At 36.1% G+C, this 25,644-nt stretch overlaps 1 protein-coding gene across 2 annotated transcripts; it reads right to left on the bottom strand.

The window, feature by feature from the left end:
• Positions 1–1,260: 1,260 nt before the first annotated feature.
• Positions 1,261–23,843, bottom strand: zc2hc1a (zinc finger, C2HC-type containing 1A). Of its 2 annotated transcripts, XM_033992960.2 has the most exons (10): positions 23,717–23,843; positions 22,465–22,538; positions 21,071–21,187; positions 20,576–20,608; positions 16,669–16,810; positions 15,229–15,377; positions 14,793–14,892; positions 12,055–12,160; positions 10,904–11,014; positions 1,261–4,004 (listed from the first exon to the last, which is right to left on the bottom strand). In XM_033992960.2, the coding sequence occupies exons 1-10, from the start codon at positions 23,730–23,732 to the stop codon at positions 3,818–3,820; spliced, it is 1,035 nt and encodes a 344-aa protein (XP_033848851.1). In that variant the 5' UTR covers positions 23,733–23,843; the 3' UTR covers positions 1,261–3,817. The 2 variants fall into 2 exon arrangements, with proteins under 2 accessions (XP_033848851.1, XP_033848852.1); XM_033992961.2 differs by lacking the exon at positions 20,576–20,608.
• Positions 23,844–25,644: the final 1,801 nt, after the last annotated feature.

The following is a 25,644-nucleotide window of genomic DNA, read 5'->3' on the forward strand; positions in this document are numbered from 1 at the left end:
GTTCTGGAAAATAGGTAAATTTCAAAATATCACTGTCCTGGTCACAAAAGCAAAGTTTGTGGGGAATAATAGTCATTGTCTATACTTTTGAGGCATAAGCAATTAGGAAATAACACTTACTACCCAGGAACCAAAAAAAAAAAAAAAAAATTGTTACACAGTGTTATTTTTGATTCGCAAGCTCACGTCCGGTGTGCATAGCTCTTAACATGCAAGCCCACGCCCATTGACGTGTTTGATTTGGCATTGTATGTTGCAGAACTGTGCTTACACTCCGACATTTAAGACTGTTTGTTAACATTTATGTATTTATGTATTTAGCTAAATCTGGACTTTTGGTGTTAAATCTCGGAAAAAATACGCAATTTACATTAATACAGGCCTTTTTTTTTACACTTATCTGCACTTTTCACTGACACACTCGCCACTTCAAACATAATTTATCGGTTCTACAAGTCCTACCTAGAGTAATCGTCAATGGCTCATTTGAAAGGTAAGAACTTGGCCTAATTAGCAGTCATTTATGTATTTATTTAAAATGTTCTTGAACATGTGTGCCAATTTAGGTGTCGATTGACGTGGTTTAAGACAAGAAGATTGTTGAATATTTGGCGCCAATCCAGCGTAGCGGGCAAAGTAATTGTTCAATCGACCTTGATTGAACATGTTTTTTATAGGCCATTGCTGCACTATCTGCTGCCATCGTCATAGTTCCACCTTAAGTTGTTTTTAACGGCAAGAGTTTTGAAAAATTCCCAAAGTTTCCACGAGACCCAATATGGCGGTCGAACCATGTGACTTTCATTTGGGGATGTTTTCATAACTCTGCGATGTTGTTTGTGTGGAAAAATAATAATAATAATAATAAACACTGCAATAACAATAGGCTTCCCCAGCCTTTGGCTTGGAAGCCTAAAAAAACATTCAAAATTGTGAGGTTGGTTACGAATGACAAGGTGTAAGGTTTAAGGAGGCTGTGTGGTCCAGTGGTTAAAGAAATGGGCTTGTAACCAGGAGGTCCCCGGTTCAAATCCCACCTCAGTCACTGGCTCATTGTGTGACCCCGAGCAAGTCACTTAACCTCCTTGTGCTCCGTCTTTCGGGTGAGACGTAATTGTAAGTGACTCTGCAGCTGATGCATAGTTCACACACCCTAGTCTCTGTAAGTCGCCTTGGGTAAAGGCGTCTGCTAAATAAACAAATAATAATAAAAGTGGTTATGTAACTATTTCCAAAAAGAAAAAAAATGCACCGTAACAATGTTGTTTGAATAATGAATGTTTTATTTCACTTCCAGAAACCACTCCCAGTGTTTTGTGTACATAGCATATATTCTAAATAGTCACAGTGCCATACGATAAAAAGCAAATACCAGAATGCTGTAGTTATAAAGGGTGTTGGTATACCACTTTGAATAGCAGTGCACCTCTACATTAATAAATAGACATATTGTGTAACAGTATGTGGTAATTTTCCTTGCAGAGGTATTAATGTTTATGTATTAAACATATTCTTTAAATGACTAACACATGCACCTCAATCCTTTATTTTCCCCTTCTTCCTTTATTACTGCATCACTGAATACATTGTGTTGCATCTTCAAATTATGTCCACCATGTTTTACTTGACTTGAACTGAAGACAGCAGTGATTTAGAATGGATTGCTGCCTATACATTTCAAATTTGCATAATAAAACCAAGAGCCCCATACTGGGTGATTGCCATCCAACAATCAATTCATAATGTTAATATAAAAAACAAAAACAAAAAAAACCATTTTTTTTTATTGTATTTCTTTTATTTAGTGCCCAATTATTTTACCCACAATTTGGAATGTCCAATTATTTTTCCCCTCACCGCAGCAATTCCCCACACAAACCAGGATATCCGAAGGTTCAGTGGGCGTCTTCCGATCCCCTATACAAGCCAGCTTCCTATTTTTCACCCAACAACTTCGACAAATCATATTGCACATGTTACGGTAACAGAGAATAATGCTAAATATTGCAATGGCATATTCAGTGCTAGTGTGTGACCACTGTTACCAGGTAATTAGAGGGCCTTTTGAAAATGTAAAAAATATATATTAATACAGTTGTAGTCAAAAGTTTACATACCATGGCATGATTTTTAAGTGATTTTTGACCATTCTTCAACACAAAATTGTTTCAGTTCATTCAAATTCCGAGGACTTCTCTTGTGCACAACCTTCTTCAACTTATACCAAAGATTCTCAATCGGATTTAGATGGGGACTTTGACTAGGCCATTCCAGAACCTTGATTTTATTCGTCTTTAACCATTCTGGAGTAGATTTTGATGTGTGCTTTGGATCGTTATATCATTGTTTTGGAATGTCCAGTTGCGCTTTAAACCAAGTTTTGTAGTGGAGGGTTTCCGATGATTGGCCAATATCTTTTGGTATGCTAGGGAATCCATTTTACCATGTATTGGAACTAAATTCCCTGTGCCATTAGAGAAAAAAACAGCACCACAGAAGGATATTACCACTTCCATGCTTGACAGTAGGTATGGTGTTCTTTTCTTTGTACACCTCACCAGACTTTCTCCAAACGTAACGACTATCAGCATGACCAAATAGCTTGATTTTTGTTTCATCACACCACAAAACCTTTGACCAGAACTCATATCCATCATTCAAATGTCGTTTTGCAAACTTTAAGCAAGTGTCCTAGTGACGTTTTCCTAAGAGTGGCTTTTTCCTTGGCCTGTGACCATTGAGACCTTCACCATGCAATGCTCAACCTATGGTTGAAACTGAATCCCCAGTTCCACTTGCAGCCAATTCACTTTGAATTGAATCTCGGATTGTTATTAACCTTTCTCACAATTCTTCTACTTGTTCTTGGTAAAAGAAACTTCTTTCTTCCAGATCGAGGGAGTGTTGTACTTCTTCATAATAGAAACAATAGTTGACATTGGGGTATTCAAATGCTTGGAAATCTTCTTGTATCCTTCTCCAGCTTTATGACAATAAATCATTTTCTGCCTAAGGTCTTCAGATAGCTTTTTACTTTTTCCCATACTGAGTTATTGTTAATGACAGCAATTATCCTATTGTATTTCTTGCTCTTATTGTATTACTTGTATTGTAATACTTAATGTATTTGCTTACGATTGTAAGTCACCCTGGATAAGGGCGTCTGCTAAGAAATAAATAATAATAATAATAATAATAATAATAATAATAATAATAATAACCCTTTTATACTCTCCTACAATCCAGCATTTTCTAGACTTTTCTAGAATTAGGTTCTGCATTATCATATTGAAATTTCTAGCACCTTGTAGATAAAACTATCATAGCATCAAAGGGTATGAATACATCTAAATAATCATTTTTGGAGTTTTGCAAAAAAATTGCTGAAATAAATAATTGTAGACATTTATTTCTTGTAACTTTTTCCTCATCCACAAAAGCAAAACCTTTGCTATAAAAGACTTCTCCTTAAAGACTTTGTTTTCAAGACATTTCTAGAAATTATACATTTCCATGAAAACTTTTAACTACAACTGTATATATTATAATTATTATTTAAAAATCGACACAAGTGTAAACCAAAGAACACATTTGTTTTGTTATTTATGGCACTGTTTCACAAATTTTCTCAGCCAACATGTATGCAAAGCAGACCTCATTAATTAATTTGCATGTTTATAAATGTATTTCTTTTAATACAGTGATTAATAACCTGCAGCAGATATTTTACATTAAGAAAAAATCCAACACCTTTTTTCAGGAACATATTTTTCATGCAGTTGATTACAATATATGAATAAAAACAGTCATTATACTGTTAAATATACATTCTCTTCACTCCACACTCACAGCAAAACTTTGCCCATTCTACTGGGTACTTGGTCCCACATTCATGGCAGAATTTGGAGAGCTGCCCAGAGGAATTTCTGCCATTGCTTTTGTTTTCTCCATAGCTCATTGCAGCTGAATAATCTGATACATCACATCCACTTTTGGCATCATTCCTGCAATAAAGAATAATTAGATAGAATGCAAAATGTAAAATCCTTTGTCTAATGAAACATAATGCCAACAATTTTTGTTATATGCCATAAGTACAGTAACTATTAAACTACAGGTAGCAATGTAGTTAGAGCCCTGTCAACAATTTTTGTTTTATTTTTCACAAATGTGTTTTTTTGTTTTATTTTTCACAAATGTTTATTACAGATGCACATTAATAAAAAAAACTCAAATACATGTATATCAACAATAGTACAGTAAACATCAGGTTTTAACTACATTCATATATTTTATTAAACATTATTCGCTTTTTTTTGTTTTTACATTTTTTTTACAAACTGTTCTCGCACCTGCCTATTTAAAGTAAATATTGCCCATGCCTGCTATAAAAATATAATAAGATTATATAGATAGATAGATAGAGATAGATAGATAGATAGATAGATAGATGTGTGTATATATATGTAGTGGACAGAACATGGGAAACACCTGGGTAAATGAGGGACACCAAATATATTGAAAGCAAGGGCTTCCATACAGGTGTGACTCATGCGTTAATTAAGCAAATAACATCCCAGCATGCTTAGGGTCATGTATAAAAATGCTGGACAGGCCTGGTTGCCTATAATTATGGCTAGCATGGCTGCAAGAGGAGACCTCAGTGACTTTGAAAGAGGGGTGATTGTTGGGGCGCGTTTGGCAGGAGCTTCAGTGACCAAGACAGCTCAACTTGCTGATGTTTCACGAGCAACGGTGTCTAGGGTGATGTCGGCATGGAACTCCGAGGGAAAGACAATCATCAGCAAAGGGCAACAATGGGCGAAAGCGCATACTCCAGGATCGTGATATCTGTGCATTAATTCGAAGTGCAAGGCAAAACAGATGAGCAACTGTAGATCAATTGACTGCAAATTTCAACCTGGGGAGCGAGCAGCCAGTTTCATCAAAAACAGTCTGCCGAGAACTCCACAGAGCGGGATACCAGTGACCCAACGCCCTATTATTATTTATTTCTTAGCAGACGCCCTTATTCTGGGTGACTTACAATTGTTACAAAATATCACATTATTTTTACATACAGTTACCCATTTATATAGTTGTGTTTTTACTGGAGCAATCTAGGTAAAGTACCTTGCTCAAGGGTACAGCAGCAGTGTCTCCCACCTGGGATTTAACCAACAACCCTCACCACTACTCCACACTGCTGCCCTATTAAGTGACTTTACATTGGTGTTTCCATTTTTTTGTCCACTACAGTATGATATTAACACATCTAGTGTGCAGTGGATTGACGCACAACTTCTTCGGATGATGGATGATAAATTATGGAACGGATCCAGTGGGCAAAGCCCTTTTCTTTAACATTGGCAGCGGAGAAACTTCTTCTGAAGAAACATAATCTTTCCCACATGACCATGGAAATTCTAGGTTTGCTGATACTGGACAACTGTCTATTTTAGTATTGCTTTATCTTTCTGTTGCTTTTGACACTGTGGACCATGGGATCTTAATGGAGAGATTACAGAATTACATTAGAATTACAGGTATTGCTTTGGAATGGTTTCACTCCTATCTGTTACATCGCCGCCAGTTTGTCTCTGAGTCAGTACTCAGACAGGTAGCGAAGTATGGTGTTCCACAAGGCTCAATCCTTGGTCCTAGGGATGGGTCAGTGTAGTTGAATACACGATTACCAAAAATAAAAAACTGTTTGAATAGCACATTACATATTCGAGTACACCAAAAACTTATATTAGCTACTAGTAGAAGCAAACTCAAAGTCAGTGTTAAACCCTGCGCGTTCATGTGAATGAGATTGGCATATTAAAAAGACCCTAATTAATCATGCAATGCTTGTAACAGCAAAATTCAACAGTAAACATATTCTGTTTGAAATTGTTGCCAATTTTGTTGCCTTGTTTTCAGCTAATGTTAACAGATCCCCAGCTTGAGTTCCCCTGTAATGACTGCACACAGCCACTTTTGCTAGGCAGTCGTGAAACAGCTTCCGGAAACACGGCACAAGCTAACCTTAAATTTGTAAAATTTACATAGCAAATTCTAAAAAGGAAGCCTAACTTTAGTAAAATTGAAATTTGAACGCTAATTTAGCTACTGTATGTTGAATATAAAGACATACTAAATGCTAAGCAGAACACCTCGATGACTGAGAAAACAGTGTGAAAGTAGTTTAACTCTATGGACTGCAGTACAATGTAAACATCTACTATTGACTTTCTGTGAATGGATGGAGTAATGTCAGCATTTGCACTGACCATTAAAAGTACAACTAGGTATGTGCCTTGTTTTGAATTATTTAAAAGGTTATTGAATAAACCCAGGGTTCTCACCAGCCCTGTTGAGCGCAACAGGCCGTTACGTTGTTACCTGGAAAAATGATGCTGTATTTAGGCCTACGCTGTGTTTTCAGTTTGCGTAACAGCCAAAAAATAATCATAATCCTATGAAACACTGTTGATTATTCCTTTATGTGAGAAATTGGTTTGCTTAAAATACTTGTTTCAGCTCTCAATACTCTTCAATGGGTTGGTTGTGACAGCATGTTCTTTAGTTTGGTGCACGTAATGTATGCGACACAGAGAAGAGATTGAACTTCACTTTATTAGCACATTCCTCCCTGTTGACGGATGAGACTAGATCGTGGGTGCACACTGATACACAGCTCTAACAACCAACACCACTGCAGATCTTTATTATTATTATACCATAACTACGTTTCCTCCAAGACTTTCATTTAGTTAGCCACTGTGGCTAAAGAAACAACATTTTTTAGTAGACAGTGCTATTAGTGTATGTTAATATTAATGCCTCCCTGACCAACCAAAGCTCTAGTAGGATAGTACAGGCACTACTGTGTTTATAAAAACGTTTTTTTACTATGTAACAGAAATACTGCACAGATTCTGACATTAAAACTCAATAAATCATAGTGAGACAAATTCTTTTTAAAATAATAACTGTGTATTATTTTATTAAATTATTCCTATTTCAAATCCACTCTGTTACTAGTTCCAAAATATATGTCAACTCATTTTAAAGAGAAAGCAAACAGCAGGGGGGAAAAAAAAAAAAAAAGCTGGGATCTTGAAGCTGCGTGTTTCTGGCTAGCCGTCTGTGAAAATGTTCTTTCGGGACCAGAGGGTATGTTTGAAACCATGACTGCTTCACCTCCCTGTGACCAGTATCATGGTCATATTTTACCTGTGTGTACATGTGTAACTGGTATTCCTTGGGCTACATCTTTTGGAACATGATTCTGGTAATTGGTCTGTACAATTTGTTTTGTAACATTTTTTTCCGTTTGGATGCCATGTGGGTTTTTTTTTTTTTTGTTTGTTTTTTAACAAGCAGCGACGTCTGCTGAATGTTTCTAATTAGAGCCTCTGTCCTCCCGGCAAAATTAAATCAAACTAAACAGTCTGTATTGATTCATCTACTAGCACACATTGAATGTGCTGGCAGCTTACACAAGTACATTTTTCAAAGCCTTCGCCACCGTGGCGAACTTCGAGACAAATAATTGAGCCACAAGGGAAAACGTTTCGCTTGTGGCGACGTGGTGAGCGGCTAACGGGAACATAGCATAACAAGCTGGGTTAAATAAATAAATCATTCAGACGAAGAACAGTAATGTGTATTCCAAATAGTTTTGAGATATTCAATCTTTTTTATTTCAAGGTTTTTAGAAAAAAATCCAAAGTTCCACAATTTTACAATTATCTATTTGTATGACTTCAATTTCCCATAGATAGATTTTCATATAGTACGTAGGTTTTAAAATATAAAATGTGGGACACAGTACATGTCCAGTTTTACTTGCGATAAGTAGAAAAAACATCTTTGTTGTATATTCCTTAACTATGGAACAACAGTGACAAACGGATATTCCACTTATTCTTGCAAGCACACGTGTGATCAAGTGTAAGTTACGTCTTTTAATGGTGCAACAACCATATCGGAACAACGACAGCAAAAGCAAAACTCCACAATCACATGATCACAGTAAAGTTTATTAGAATATTTAAAACGTGAGATGATGCATGTTATTAGTATAGCTTTTTTTTTTAGTAATCAATAAGTGGCCTTTATTATTTTAACTACAAATAATACAATACAGCTCACATGCAGAAACTACTACGCAGCAGGCTACGATTGAAAAAAGACAGTCGTGAATTTAAAAAAAAAAATGTTTAGAAAACCTAATATTTATGCTATTTTTGAAATAAGAATAAAATCAGCACTAATTATATTCACATAATCGCAGGCCATTCTTAATGTTTTGAAAGGTAAAAACAGGTTTCTCAGTCGGACAGAAATGATAACACTATGGCAAAAATCTAGTTTCCCCTCCGTGGAATGTTGTCCATGCGTTGCTAGGGAGCACGTCATCCTATGACGCAGACTCTGCATCTCTACCTTCTGACAACCATAAAGATAGAATATTATATATGCTGACAACTACTTCCACAAAGCGTAAGCATGTGCATGACTTGTCCTGTCTCGTCTGCAGGGGGTTGCGAGGATTTCCGTTTCTTTTGCCAAAATTCCCATCCCTACTTGGTCCCCTGCTTTTCAGTGTCTATATGCTCCTTCTTGGATCAATTACTAACAAATACAACCTTGGATTTCATTGTTATGCAGACGATACTGAAATATTGTGTTTTTTCCTACTACATCGGAGATGGTGGGTTCTGTGCCGTCTCAGTGCCTGAGTGAAATCCAATCGTGGATGGCTGTAAATTGTCTAAAAATAAATCCCAATAAGACATACAGTAGGTGCTATTAGTGGGCTCTAGATACAACTTGGCTAAATCACCTAGTTTTGAAATATCTTTTGATGGGAATCTCTTGACTCCATCTCATGCTGTGAAAAATTTGGGAATCACTCTGGATCCAGAATTGTGTTTGGACACCCACATTAGCTCAGTTATAAAGTCCTCATTTTATCATTTGAGGAACAATTTCAAATTGAGATCCATTCTATCTGATAAAGATGGTGAGATGTTGGTTCATGCCTTTGTTATTTCTAGGCTAGATTATTGTAATGCTTTGTTTGCTGACCTTCCAGATTCTAAACTGTGTCGGCTCCAACTGGTTCAAAAAGCTGCAGCTAGAGTGCTGACTCGCACTGGCCGTTCACAACACATTACCCCAGTTCTAAAATCACTACATTGGCTCCCTGTTAAGTTCAGGATTGATTTTAAAAATGTCCTTAATACTTACATGGCCCTTCATGGTTTAGGGCTTTCATATTTGCAGGAACTGTTGGTACCATTCCCCTAGTCGTACCCTGAGATCAGCATATACAAATACTGAAACTACATTTAAATTCAGCCCTTTGCAATAAATAAATAAATGAAGCCCTTTGCAAAGCACAGAAAGATATTTCTCATCCTTTATACCTGTGTTATCTTTGTGTATGGCCATCACATAGCTGATTGCTTTAAGCCTAGACTTTTCTGTCCTTTAGCAATAAGATGCAATTCATTGTACACTAGCCTTTCACTAGTTACACTAGTTTTCAACAAAACCAAAACACTTAGTGTAAACCCAGTTTAAGAAATCTGCATGACATCAGTAGACGCACAAGGCCAAATTGTAACATTGACAAACATGTAAATATACCCTATATATTTACATGTATTTTCATTTTAATTAGGTCATTTGTATTCAGGAGAATTTCTCTCCCTAAAAGAAAACTACATGTAAACCCAAATAACCCGAAAGGTACTAACAAAATAGAGTGAGAAAAATACGGGGAGACTATTTTTCCATGGAAACCCTGCCTGAGTATAATATTCTAGAATGAATTAATAGAAAAATCTGTAATATGCATGTCAGTGTCCAGAGGTCTTTGCAGTCCATTTATTAAGTGCGTGTCAGGCGCGTCAGGTCCAATTTATTTTCACACACGCAGTTAATTTTAGACGCGCTGTTTAAAAGTATTTTTTTCCCCACAGTCAAACGGGTTTAAAAGGCCCTGCATATCAACAAAGCACTCACTAGGGATCTCCAGCCCCGCTCCACCCTTTCGTTCGCTATAGCTTTCACATATGCTAATAAATAAATAATAATAATAATAATAATAATAATAGTCGTACATACCGATCAATCATCTCCTGATCACTCGTTTTATCACCAAACTCCTCAATAATGCCATCAAAGTAATTATTTTATTACTATAACATCTCAAAAAAGCTCTGCAAATGTCTGTGATATTCTCTGTGTGCTGATTCAGTAACAGGCAGCTTGTTTCCTTATGGCCGCCCCTATCTGATGCCAGGGGCAAGTATGACTAATAATGAGATACGCCCTTTTTTTAATTTGATTTTTTTTCGGCTTGTCTCGGCTCCTGTCGCTCCCACTTGGCCATTGAATGGTTTTCTCGGCTTTTTCCGGCGAAAAAACGACTAGAAACCCGTTTTTTGCGTTTTTTTGATGATGTCAGACAGGGTCCGACATTGGATCAGATAGGAATAATTGCAATGTCGGACCAGGTCAGACAAAGGACCGCAAAGGGTTAAAACTTCATGTTTCAAGCTCTTCAGTGTTTAACAGGTATGCAAACTACATACTGGAAAGTGTAGCACGTGGATGAACATATGGGCACTTCCACTAGGCTCACAGTAAATACTAGAATGTCTCAAACCGCTATGCAATGCGAGTCAGATGTCACTACAGTGAAAGTTATAGTTTGTTAGATACAGAATATTTATAATATAAAGTGTGGCTTATGGATGAATACTGACATCTCCACTTAATGTATACCCCTGTATCTTGGTTTTAATATTCATCATTTAAACAACCATCCTCAGTGAAACTCTAGGCATGTGACGCTTACCAGTCGTTTCACAATAGTGGTTCTAAAATGTCAACATACCTGGAACTATAGCTGTCAGCATTATAGGTTTTCCTTCTGTTTCCAGGAATGCCAGAGGTTACATTCTTCAGAGATGCTGGTGAAGTAGGCGCTCTAGACTTCATACTAATACTGTAATTAAAACAGAACACATAGCATTCTTTTTAACTCCAATTAACTGGTGCTACACATTCAGTGCGTTTACATGAGCATAAGAATTCCGATATTTTTCTGAAAACTAAGTTTTCAGAAAACTAATTCCGATATCAAAAGTCATGTAAACACAGTTTTCGGAAAATGTATTGAAATATTCAAATAGTCCATTTTCGGAAAACAGAACCTAGAAATTTCCGATTAAATTCCGAAAACTAACAAAATGTATATCATGTAAACACACTTTTCAGAAAAAGTATTGAAATAGCATACTGCGCATGTGCACACTTTGACCCTGCACGTTATTTTAGAAAACAGAGAAAATAATCTGTAGTCAGTCTGCATGCATCCATTTGTCTAGTTAGGGATAAAGTAATACATTTGTTAAAGTCTGTATGTATTTGTTAATAGCCCATACTGAAGCAGCACGTTTTCCAGTTTTAAAATGATGTGAGAATTTAAAATAATGTCTGCAAAAGAAAGTGGTAATATAGAACAGGAAGAGCTGTTGGAAAGGCTGATTGCACATTGTGGGGAATCTGAATAGAGGTATAGGATGGTAATCTTTGAATTTAAGACCTGACACTTCGATAAAGCACTTGAGTTATTGGATTGGTCTCCGTTCGGTCGCAGAAATGTCTGGTCTGTTCAAATCGTACTTAGGCTACTACAGTACTTTGCACGTGAAAATATCCTGCGTTTTCTGAAAACTTCAATCCATGTATACAGTTGAATTCTAATTAGATTCTGAAAAATGACGTTTTAAGAAAATCTGTTTTCTGATTCAGTTTTTCGAAAACATTAGTTTTCAGCTTGTCATGTAAACATACTGATTGATAAATAATTTAATCATCCCAATTTAGCTGTTTATATATATTTTTAGTTGAGAGCCATATTCATTCTCAGTATTGCAAACTAATGAGTTGACTGAAAAGTTTACAATAATCCAAGGTTGCTTTAATGAGCAGTGTCAAAGTATCACTATTGGGCTAGTGAGATACGTGAGTAATGGTTCTTACCCAGTCTGTTGGCTGCCTGCTGAACTCATACGAGATGGAGAGAAATTGGAAGCATTGCTCTTAACTGATCCAGCTACAGGAGTAGTGTTTCTGTTTGAGGATAGACCTTACCAGATAAAAGAGAGATGCCATATTTAAAAAAAAAAAAAAAATTCTCACAAAATGAATCACAATATTTAGAGACAGCTTTAAAATGTTAAACTGCTATGAAAACAACCAATCACTGAAATAAAAACATTTTAACAATAAAAGCCAAAAGAACAATTATTTTGAGTCACATTATGCAGGACCAGGGGTGTGCAATTTTTGAAAGAAACTTGTCCAAGGGACAAAATGCTAGAAAAATCTACTTGACCCCTACCCATCGCGCAAAACACACACAAAAAAGTGGAATATAACTTGTAGGATTTTAGTTTTATTTAACAGTGAACACAATCAATCAATTAGTGATTAACAGGGCGAATCTAGCCTTATAGCTTGACGGGTTCACTATATTCTTCACGATACAGAAAAGGCCCCCAGTGACCCCACCTCACCTCAACAAATGTATAACACACTTTAAGGATATGTTCCTTTTAGTGCAGTTTGGAACACATTTGCTAGTAAATTTAAGTAAAGTAGGCTCCATCAAATTCTGCAAAGACTAAATGTTTATTTCTATTATATCCTTTTTTTTCAAAACAGTGTACAACATTTTACAGCTATATTTCCTCATCTAACATCTTGCAGCAGGAGGGTGATGCTGGTTTCATACCCTGATGGCTTATTTTTTTTAGGGGAGGGCAACATTCTTTCCCTGCACTGAAAAATAAATACATAAATCAATTAATACATAAACACATTGCCATGAGATTTACAGCCTATTTTTACAGTCTAAAAATAAAGATTTACAGTTTATTTTTAAATAAAATATTGTACAGATAATCTCATATAAAAGAATTTCATTTCTATCATTATAAACATATTTGTCAATCTTCATGTTTTCATAGTTTCACAAATCGATGGATTGTACATGTCCAATAAATAACTAATACCACTTCTGTTCAAAGTTAGTAAAAAAAGAGATAATTTTAATATAGCATTGAAATCTAAAAAAAATATACATATATGTAAATATGGTAAATAGCAAACTAGGTTAGCAACATTGAAATCGGAAGATAAAAAAAAAATTGCCAGGGAAAGACTGTCTTAAAATGCTTCTAGATAGTAAACTTTACGTCCCCCCCGTCCCCCCCCAACAAGTACACGCTTGACCGGAAAATGTTATAAATTACACATTGATTTTCTCTAATGCGCTAATACCTTAGCGACTATGGTGTTTTTTTGTTTGTTTGTTTTTACTTTACTAGATTGCTGTATTTAAATGTTAGGTTCATGTACTAAGAAAGCAGTATCACTTATTTGCTAATTTACAAAAAACGTAAATAATATCTTTAGTTTAAAAGATTAGTCTGGCTTGCCAGAGGTCATCAGGCAGCCATTTGTATAACCAAATAGAAGATCAACATCTTCTACAGCTAGCCAATCAGAAGTGATAGTGGTGGGACGTAAACAATTTTTAAAAAATGTTTGTGCTTCGCTGCTAGACTTCCGCAACTTGCGTGGCTCTCTAGAAATATACCTGGAGTGTCTTTCTGGCAACAGAGTGAACATAGGATAAATAAATAAATAAATAAATAAATAAATAAATAAATAAATAAAAACTACTTGTCTGACAGGCAAAACTGGTTGTCCCTCACACAAATCTTGTTGTCCTGGGCATAGGGCGATATCAATTGCACACCCCTGAGGACTATATTAAACTTCACAATATAATATTGGCTGTGGACACCTGACTGTGCAGGGAAATGACTGGATTAATGTAGAGCATGAGAGAAGGTATTTATTTGGCCAAGAAATCCCTTTCTTTCTAGAAAGAGGCACCCTTGTACAGAAGTAAGAATCAGTTTGTGCCTCCAAGGAAAGGAGGATGGGACACCACCTACAGAGGGGAGGACATATGTGGCAAAGGTCACAGAGGAACAAAGCATACCTGTAAATAGGGAGACAAATTTGTGACAAGGGGGTAGCCTTTGCCCTGCCTCCTGAACCCAAGGTAACCAAAAATATGTCAAGAATGCTCTAGCAATAAACACCTCCAGTGTACTTTCACTGATGCACAGTTTCAGCTTTCTGCACTGGTTGCTTCTGTATAAAATTACCTCATTACTAAAAAAAAAAAAAAAAACCCTATAGCACTCAGATTAAGTAGAACAACTTTCTGGATAAAAGGAAGAAGCGGTAAATGATAAGATTAGATTTATGAAAGACAGAAGCATCTAACAACCCTAATCTTCAGCATTCTATGTTTGCCAATATAACAAAGTATCAGACTAAAATGCAAGATCAGCAGCTTGCATCATGTCTGCATTTGCAAAACTGGGGGAAAATGGCTAATATAACACCAGTCAGTACTGTTAAACATTTTTTATTATTACTCAAATTTCAGCGTTGTCTGAACAGCATCGAATGCAGCAACATAAAGTGTTAGGGCTTACAGCTAATGTTTAAGGAATGTTTAAAATAACACCAGTTAAAAACAATGCCCATAAGGGATTTACCAGTCAGCATGTTTAAACTGGTTTGTTTTCTACTATCAGTAGAAGCTGATAAGATTTGTAAAAGAGATATTTATCTAACTGATGTGGAATAATTTGTATTTTGTCTGACAATGGACAATTAAATATTGTTGCTCTTACCTCCAGCAGGTTTACCAGCAGAAGACGGCTGTGGTAAACGGGAAGAGGGAGATATCGATGAGACTGGAGCGTTTGTCTTCTTTGGAGCTGGAGGTTTAAGCTGAGTAAATACATGATATATCAATATATTGCTACACATGGAGATTTTGGAAAACAATGACCTTGGTGTTTCCAAGCATGCCACTTAGGGTTTCATATATACTTTCCATTTTACATTATTTTCAATCTCCTTGGAGCTGTTAATACATGACTGTTTTCAAAATATAGTTTTCAGTTTTCATATGAGTGATATATGCATAGATTATTTCCTATATATATATATATATATTTAAAACAAAAAGCAACATTCATTCATATTGTACCAGTACCATATCCAAGTTATTTATCTGTGAGCTTCACAGAAAGCAAACAGTAAAGAAGTTCCCATGTCCCGTACCTGTGGTCTTGCAGATGGTTTTCCTTTTGTATCAGCAGAAATCTTGCCTTTGTTAGGAATACGTGCAGCTTTTTCTTTACAGAATTGAATATGCCTATCAGCAGCATTTTGACTGAACCTCCTCTGACAAAATGGACACTGGATATAATCTGAAAAAAAGGACAAAACATGAATCTAAACTGAATACAAAATCCCATGTAGTATTTAAATGTGTTTTGTTCTTTCTGCTCCTGCTGTGTAGAGACTTTCTAGTCTGCACAATTCATAGATTAAAACAGAGAGTCATATATCAAGTGTTTGCGACGGCATTAAGGTCCATAGCCCGAGTTTACGCGGACCTTAAAATTGCCCCATATGTATCATGACACTTTTGGCAAGTTAAGGCTGTGTTACCACCCCCAAATTGCGCTCTGCCGTGCACTGCTTTCCGCCTCTCATTAGCCATGGATTTTAAGATGTGTCAAGCCTTAATTATATGCATGGGCAAATTGTAGGTGGGGCTCATTTGTAAATGAAGTCTGTGATGTTAAAATGAGATTCATGAAGCTGCAGCACAGCTGCGTCAGCCCTAAAAGGGTCCACAAATAAGATTTCAATTTGGTCTTATTTGACTGCAAAGAAAAAGTAAGAAAGCAGCCGATAGGAAATAGCATTATGGCAGCAGTCATAATGTATTTCCTATGACAGAAAGTGCAGGCTCATGAACAACTCAGGAACATAGGGAGAGTACTGAGAAGGGAGAGATTATTTAGGGTCCGCATTACCCTTTTTGATCTCCCTGAGCATGAAATTATAGCTCAATACCGATTAAGCAGCAAGAGTTATTTTGGATTTGTTGAAGGAAATCAGGGCTAACATAGAACCCAGGCACTGCTAGCATGCAGACAGAGCCGGTGTTCTGAAAATCTGAGCCTCCCCCTCCAAATTTCAGATTTCAGTCTAGTCTGATAAATAGCACCTCCCCTCCAAGCGAGCTACCTAAATTGAACTATATGAGGAAGCTCATTTGGAGAAGCAGAAATGACTGCTCCAAATGGGGAGCGCACTTATGCATTTAAATGTGGCAGCTTACGCCATGCCTCATTTATTTGGGGCCAGTTAATACATTCAGGATTTTACACTCTGCCAATTTAGTGCTGCGTCGCTCGATCTTGATACATGACTCCCATACTTTCTAATAAAACAATGTATTCCTATTTATAAAGTTATATTTCCTAAGTATTGTTTTTGTTGTCACAAAAAAAGATAATCACAACAAAATGCTAATTAAATTTATTAGAAAAATAAATTGTGTTTTGAACATTAAAACCAGGATTATAACTGGAAGTAATGAGTTGCTCTGTCTAAACTATTTTATTTGGTTTAGTTGATCAAATTTCAATTAAATGCATACCAGAAAAAAGTTATAACTGGTATCACTGAAAACTGCCACTTGGTTACCTGGGTCATATGATGGTGGCGGTGGAGGAGGGAGTGGCCCCCCCTCTTTCATCACCTGAGTGAGCCCTTTGGCTGCACGGATAGTTGCAATAAAATCCTCATGCTTTCTTCGCCAGTTTGATTGTTTCTTGGGTGGTTCTGGCTATAAGGATAAAAAAACAAGCTACAAAGATTAGTCACAATATTTTTTTTGTCTCCTGTCCCCCCGCCCCCCCCCCCCCCCTCCCTCCAGCTTATTTTTTTTTTATATAATTTATCAAAATACATAAATGAAAAGAAATCACAACACACATGAAAGCCTCATTGGCAGATAGAAAACGATAAGTTAATTAGAAATATGTTTTGCCACCAACGCAAGATTTTTAACTTGGTAAAGACTATGGAACATAACATTGTTAATGCGATGCAAAGTCATAAATAAAATCACACAAGTTATTTCCATAATATAGTATTAAAACAAAAACTAAAATCAGACAGGTGCCATTACAAAAGTTTACCATGTAAATTTGTAATCATTTTCCAGTTTTCCCATGCCTTTCCCAAGGTTATACTATGCATTTACCATAGTCTCAGTGGACTACCTTATTTTCATTGCAATCAACATTTTGTAAGAAAACAATAAGCAATACTAAGCATCATATTTCTGAATGAGCACTAGATGTTTTCAATGATACATTTGAAATAACTCCAAGCTCCTAACAGCAATGTTCATATAAAATTAATTGATCCCTGGGTCTGGGGGGGGTCACTTGGGAGATAACATTTTTGCATGTACTACAGCTCCACTGAAACTATTTCACGGCCCCCAGTTTGGGAACTTGTCATAGTTTACTATGGTTTGCTATGTTTAATATGCGTTACCATACCCCTCTGGTGTTAACAATGCTGACATATGCTTTCCATACTTTCACTTTGATTTATTACACTTTGCTTTTACTATGATAAACTTCTATAAGTATGGTTCTCAATATAGCCTTAAGGAAAAAACTCAAACAATCATTGTCAATACCATGAATTAGTAGGATCTGTGATCTATATTGTATTATTATTATTATTACTACTACTACATGGAACTTTTTTCCTGCAACAAACACAGCCATTCAAGTTTAATCTTTTTTTTTTTCATTAGACAAACTAATAAGAATTCACAAAACTAGATGCAGAAACTGTCAAGAAAGTAGGTACAGAGTTACCCATTCCAAGTCTCAGCAAGTCCCAACATATAAACATATAAAATAAAAGTGTGGTGTGTATATACAGGCATCGCCACTACATTTCTGTAACACTCCTCCTCCCAATAATGCAATAAAGTAGCTGTTTGAGAAGGAACCTTGTGGTAATCAAAGTCTTGTTGGTTATGGCTGTATTTTTACACTGTAATAAATTGTGTATTTCAAGATTTAAAATAATATTTATTAAAAAAAAAAAAATTCTCTAGAGTTATTATACAACAATGCTTATCTGAAAAACAGTAAACGCTAAATTGTAGAATATTTCGTTTTTGACGTCCACAGTTTAAAACCTTTTATTCTCACCATCAGTGAATTATCAAACAAAATAAAAACATAAATTCAAAGGAACACGGTACATATTTTTTATCACTTAAAAATAAATTCAGCAAATGTTTGTCTTAACTACCTGTTACAGTGCATATAAGAACCTGGCAGACAGTTTAGTTTGCTTCCGGTAAATGATTGAACACACTACATAGAGCTGCATGATTTCTTTAAAATGTCTTCAACGAAAAAGACACCAGCTGCATCAAAGATCAGAAATATTTCTGATAAAGATCGCTCTGTCCAGTACAAGAAGGGGACATTTTACATGTCTGTTGTTTTAACATTTATTTAAGATGCAGCCCAAATTTCCCACCCTCAAATACGGGGGTCTGATTATCATTTCTGATCTGTCTAAGCTGGTACTGTTTGTTAGAAACACTGAAATTGTAAAAGCTTCTCTTGGAATTCCTCAGGAAGCTAATGACACTTATTTTGAAAATGGCTGCCTGTGTGTCATGGACGATTAGAGATCAGGCAGTATCACGTTTTGGTTCGTCTTTTTGTCGGCAGTCAGTCATGCTGCTGTTTGTGTACTCGGGTAGTCACGTCTTTTGTTGGCGATTTTAATACATGCCTCACTACTGTACTTGAATTTAAGACACAGGCTATTTTTGAGAAGCAAAAAATTGTTCAAAAAGTGCATCTTAAATTCGAAGGAATCCGGTACATTTACACTATTGTTTCTGAAAAAGTTATTTTCAGAGGGAACTACATATTACGAGGCAATTGGTGAATTTCACAGAAATAGTGAAATCCTTAATAATCGTGAAATACAGCGGTAGTTATGGTTTAAACAAATAATAAAAAGTTGAATCCTGTCATTTTATTTTTAATGTATACTGTATTTCCACCTTGTTAGACAGGCTTTCTGAAGTCAACAGTAAACATTAAGATTCAGTTTACTGATTCAGTTAGAAGAAAATATTACAGCTTACAAAGTGTGCAGAAAGGGATTGATAGTACAGAAAATGTGATACTGAGGCAAGACAAGACAAACAGTTTACAAAACACAAACAGCTTGAACCATTTCTTGAGAGTAAACTCAGACTAGCAGACTATAAAACACCTTGAGAAATTACTGAAATGCAAATTGGCACTACACAAATAACACTGTAGTTTTGGTGCTGTACTACTCTTTGTTTACACGAGAATGCATGTTTATATAATGAATACATGTACAGGTTATTACATTCACAAACTAAAACATGTAGCTTTAGAAATGCAGTTGTGTGTCAATCAGCAGCAGCATCATGGTGCATATGTCTTTTCTTAAAAGTATTAACTAATCTATTACCACTGAGCAACACCTATGATGCACTAAATAGCACTTCTAATTCTAAGGTCAGCAATACTGTGCAAAACACGCAATATTATTTCAACTATTACCTTTTCATAATGGAATAAAGATATTGTTCAAGCCATCTGTTTGGAATATGGAGAAAAGTGATTAGTCTAAGGCCCTGTTCACACTACATAACCAATCTGAAGAACCTCAAAAACTTTCTAATTAATCCAGCGCAAAGCATCCACACTAAAGTACTGTTTCATGTTTAGTCTGGCTTAATGTGTACAAACACTATTAAAATAGTTTTGTTACAGTTCCTAGCAGCGCAATGGGACTTAACATGACATTATCCCACCATGCACTGTATTTTATTTTTACAACCCGGCAAATATGGAGTCCATGCCCACGGAAGACATAGCACTTCTTAGCATATTGTTTCTTAAAAATACAAGGTACCTTTAATCATAATGTGTACATTCCGTTTTGAACTCTGAAGTTCTCCTTCACCGATTTCATCACTCCAGATTTCGGCATCTGATCACGTCACTCCATGATCCACCATTTTACAACAACCCTCAGAAATTGTATACGGTACAGCAGTCTTGATAGTCGTTCTCAACTCCTTCAGGACCCTAGTACTGTATTTGTAATGTCCACGCGCCAAAACACATCAGAGAGAATTTTGGAATATTGGAGGATACACAAAAAAATGTAGTTCGGTATTACAGCGTCCACACTTCTGACAAACCACACTACCTGATGCGATCTAATTTAGAAACGGACTCGACACCTCGAGGTCGCGAGTCCAGTTCTCAAGTATGGTATTAAACGCCACATAGTGTAGACGCTAACCATATTTAGCAGTTTCAAGGAAACAAATAAGGTTTAAAGGCATAGTGTGGACAGGGCCTTAAAGAGGATACAGTATTTAAAGGCTGTTATAAAATGGTGCTGAAAAATTAAGGAAGCAGAGATGATTTATAAAACAGGTACTAGTCATGAGGTAAATATTTTGTATGCATCCTTAAGTTAAATCAACTAGAGTATGAAAGATACAACTTACTTTATCAGATTTAGCAGAGCGGGAGTTGGGTAACTGAAACATAATCAGAGGTGAGTTAATTCTCTCACCAAATTAAGTTTACAACTAAGATTCTGGAGTAAGGACCGCCCCCTACACACACATTACATCTTCCAATTCTGGCCAATTGGAAAAACTTAAATATTCAGGTAACTTACCTTTCTTTGCATTTGATTAATTTGCATCCCACCGCCTCACCTCAACTCCACTCTTGTAACTATTCCTTGGTATTATCTGTCAAGGGTAGGGGGGGTGGGTGGGGGGGGTCTACCACCACGTCCAGCTGGCCAGGTGGTGGACCCTCAAACCAACCATTATTAAATCTATCTTTACATACTCATCAATAAAAAATATATATATTCAAAAGTTGTGTTGTGGGTGCGTTTGTCTTGTACTAACAGTGTAAAACAAACTAATGAACCCTTGGCATGACATAGTATTATGATGATGGCAGACTTGTTATAGTAGATTACACACCTTTGGTTTTAGTGGTTTTATCACAGGAATATCTGTTCCCTCTGCTCTCTGCCTGCTGGAGTCAAACACCTTCCTTTTCTTAGCAGCAGCTTTTTGGCAAATGGGCAAATGTTTTTTCTACAAAAACAGAAACAAGTGCAGTTGAGGACCACATTACTTCTAGTGCAAAAAAAGTGCATTTGTATTAACAACTTATTATTTTTTTTTTATTTCAACAAGCAAACTCACCTGGAACACTGAGGATTTATAGCTGCTGTGTTTGTTTTTACAAAGAAATGTCAGAGTCCATATTAAAAGGACTAAAGATTAGTTGGCATAGAGTAGATGCATTTAAAGCTTTAGCGTGCATTTAAATTAGGGTTGGCTAAATCACTCTGTAACAGGGGGAAGATCTGTGCTGACTCTTCTGGTGCGTTCATAGTGCTGCAGGAAGAGGGCAGCAGCCTTGCAATATCCGCCGGTCAGTCATGGCAGTGACACAAGAGAGGTGGGAGAGAGGGTGTGTGGGCTTTCCCTCTCTCTGAGTGGCTGAGAGGCGGGCCTTGGTGGAATTGCTGGCCCTATAAAATAACGTTCTGTTGTTCCATCAGGTTTGCCCCTGAAAGACAAACTAACAAGCTAGCGGAAGCTCTGCTCCAGGACCGAGAACGTCCGGGAAAAGAAAAACAAAAGAACCCAAAGAAAAGAAAAGTAAAATATCGATAGCGGGGAAACCTTGGGCAGACCCCACAAGTGTATAGAAAGCAGGCTGAGGGAATCGTGAAGTGTAGGACGGGGACCCGGGCCGTGCGGGTAGCGGCGGTCGGGGTAATGCTGCCGAGTGCAGCACCTTTTCTTTGTAGTTTTGATTACTGTGATTTATTTTCTCTTTTTGATTTTGCCTTTTGTTATTATTATTTGAGAGCACCTGTGAGTGTGTCAGCGGGTCTGTTTACCTGTGGGTATTTCTGTGGTTCATTGCTGGTATTCAGGCCATGGACCACAGCGCCCCCTGTGGGCTAAACTAAAGCACTTGAAAAAGAAATAAATAAAACTGGGCACCTGTGCGGGGTTTCCAAGTACATTCCTGTCTCCAGTGTCAGTGAATACCCCCACCAATCCACAAACCACATGAATCACAAAGGAACATTCTTGGAAATGAGATAATACATTATTATATTTTTTAATTCTTAACCCTGAAACAGCACAAGTGAAACTGCATTTCATTCAATAATGGCATGGATTTTAGTAAGTCAAACTGTGCTGCACTGGTTTGACAGTCTACTGTAAACATACTGTATGTATTTTACTCCGCAATGTTGTCACAGTCTACTAATAACTTAACACAGAACTAAAATAACAATATATACACTAGAACCTATGTAATGCTGAAAATGTTTCTAATGTATACTTACTAGTGCTTCTAAGAAAAAAGTCCTGCCACAGATTTTGCAAGGTATCAGATCCACATCAGATGAAGTTTCAAAAGCTGAATAGTAAAAACAAACAAATAGATAAATAAATCAAAAAGGTCTGTCATTAGCATTACAAATTGTATGAATCACCAAATTACATTTCGAAGATTGAGAGATCTGACACAGAATGAATGCCCTAAATAAACACATTTCTGCTGCGTTATACTACACATTCAGTAATGGTACATGTTTGATGGTAGAACTTGATTTACCTACAAATTTCTGGAAGTGTAATGTAAATTCTGTGAAAAAAATAATGAATTAATTCCTTCCCTTATGTATTTACAAACAAAACATACCATAAAAATGTTGACCTTACATCACTATTTGCGGTCAGCTCATGAGTACAAAAAGAAGTGACCCACATTGCCAAAGGCGTGGTCCTCAGCTGTTTCTATGCAGCACAAGTGCCTAGAAACTGATGCTTGACAATTAAACACAAGTCTGTTGGTCAGCTCTGCACTTGGTACTTACTTAGAAAGCAGCTGTGAGGCAGTGGTGCAATATATATATATATATATATATATATATATATATATAAAATAACGAAAAATCCGATTATTATTTTGAAATCAAAGCACCATCAATACAGTATTTTTATATACTGTAAATTAAACAAAACAGTTACTGAGTGCCAATCCGCGTCACGAGCAGTGGACACGTGATTGGAATAACAGGTTTCCTTATTAACATGTAATTTTTATATTCAAGCATTTGTATTGTAATTTAATATAGTGTAAAAAAAAAAAAAAAAAAAGGACTACTAACTATGACCTCAGCGTTTTTTCAGTTGTGTGCACTACTGGTTGTGCTGGTATCTCACGTCAATTAGGCTTCAATTGTATATTCCACTTAAAAAAATAAATACAAAAACCGAATGCACCATATATATATATATATATATATATATATATATATATATATATATATATATATATATATATATATATATAGTACAGCGAGATAAATTACCAAAAAGGTTACACAGTAGCGTGTCCAAAACAACAGTGTGTTAATATATCAAATGAATGTAGGCAAAATAGTAAATAAAAGAATGTTTACTATTATATTCTATTTTAAAATACGTTATGCCAGTTTAGGTATCTGAGTGTAGTTGGCTATTACAATTACACTATTACATTACTATTTTGATTTTAAAACAGTATTGTTTTGTTTTTTTTCTCCGTCTTACCTTCGTATTCCTCCATTTTTCTCTTTTATGCTGCTACTGCTCCTGCTGCTGTAGCAACAGGGTCAGCTTTTGACAACGCCCCACAACTCAATATCCGTTGATCTCATTGGATACTTCTCTCCCTGGGAGATGTGAGGTTATTGTCGTTTTTACAGTTTGACAGCAGGTGGAGCGAGGGAGGATGCTGTAAATATTTATGTGTAATATTTTATTTTATTTTATTTCAGGCACACAGAAATAAAAAGGCGAGGGCTATTATACCACGTATTCGTTAATAAAGCATAAAACCAAAAAAATACTCCAGAATTTATAACAAAGACCAACAGCTAATATTGTTAACATGATTTCAATTGTATGAGGCATTGTGCTTTAAAACTTAAAGAAACGTTGAAACTGTTTATTTTATTTTATTGTCCAAGTCAGTCCTTTTAAAACATCTATTTTATATAGGTTATCAGCTTTTCAGTTGTATTTTGTTTTGGTTTGAAAATGTAAAAGAATTGGCTGGTGCATGAGAACCCTTTTATCTTATCCTATTAGATACCCTGCAAATTCAAGTCAAAGACTATAGACCCTACATTGTAATGTACTTGGGCACCGAGGTTGAAGGCTTTGTGCTTTAGCAACAAATATAATTAGTCGCATACAGCCATTGATTCAACTGGGAATACCTTGAACCACTATGCTGCATTGGCTGAACAGGATCACAATCCAATACACAGTGTGGGTAATTACGCTTACCTGTTACTGGCACTGCTACCCAGGTCCCAAAACTTTGTTAATGCAGCAGTTAGGGTTGATATTAAAATGACAAAAGTAGGGACAAAAGTAAGACTGTTATGCTAGGACATCTCATAGATTGCAGCACTGTTGATGTCCTCCTTTTGTTACCTTTTAGACCTCAGTTATTTTCGGATTACAATTAACAAGGATTGCCTCTTCAAATCAGGTTAGTAATTTAATTTTCAATCATTCATTCATAATGTAGGAAATGTCTCAGGGAAAAGTAATTCAATTAAGTCTTGTTTATTTGAACAGACAGTAATTACAGATAAATGTAAGAATTCTAGATTCTCACCTAAGCTATCCATCAGCGAGATCATTCAGGAACCACACCCCAACAAGCAGATGAGTATTAGCTCAATGCTCTCAAACCGAGCCCCTATTTATACTGATGTCACATTTGTCTAAATGGTGTTTCTAGTTGCCAGGCAGGGGTGTTTGTTCCACACACCATAAACTCAATCTCACCCCATATCCACAGACAAAAAAAATACTTTCTAATTAAACATTTGTCTCAAAAATAACAGGAAGTTAGTCAGGAGCTAGACGCTATATTTTAGTATTTTTCTGCAAATACTACATTGTCAGCAAATTAAAAATGTTAGCAAATATCAAATTGTAAACTTGTTCCTTCTCCTTTGTGTTATTTGCAGCGGGGGTATGCAAAATTTGGGTTGGAAATCCTGAAGTCGCATTTCCCTACTTTTGTCATTTTAATATCAACCCTAACTGAGGCATTAACAACTTTTTTTTTTGTTGCAAAAAATGATCTTCATTTTTGAGACTATATAGTGAGAAAGAAGACACCCTGTATATTGTCTTTCATGATCTGATTCAAATTCAAATTCAAATGTATTTATTTAACCTTGACATATACATCTAATTTCCAAGGGGGTCCTGGCAAGAGAAGGTGGCAAGAAATAACAATATAAAATCAATGGCAAAAAGAGACAAACCATTCAAACAGGTCAAAAACTGTTAAACCAATCATAAAAACAGATATCCTCCTTGGTCCCGAGACCAGAATTCTTAAGAGAAAACAACGTTTTATTTTGAAACATGTCTGTTGCTTCATCTTAAACCGCAAAATACATCAATAATATAAATCTGATGGGGTCATAAAATATCAAGCTTCCAGTATGCTG

The sequence above is a fragment of the Acipenser ruthenus genome, chromosome 3, assembly GCF_902713425.1.
Source record: "Acipenser ruthenus chromosome 3, fAciRut3.2 maternal haplotype, whole genome shotgun sequence".
Lineage (NCBI taxonomy): Eukaryota > Metazoa > Chordata > Actinopteri > Acipenseriformes > Acipenseridae > Acipenser > Acipenser ruthenus.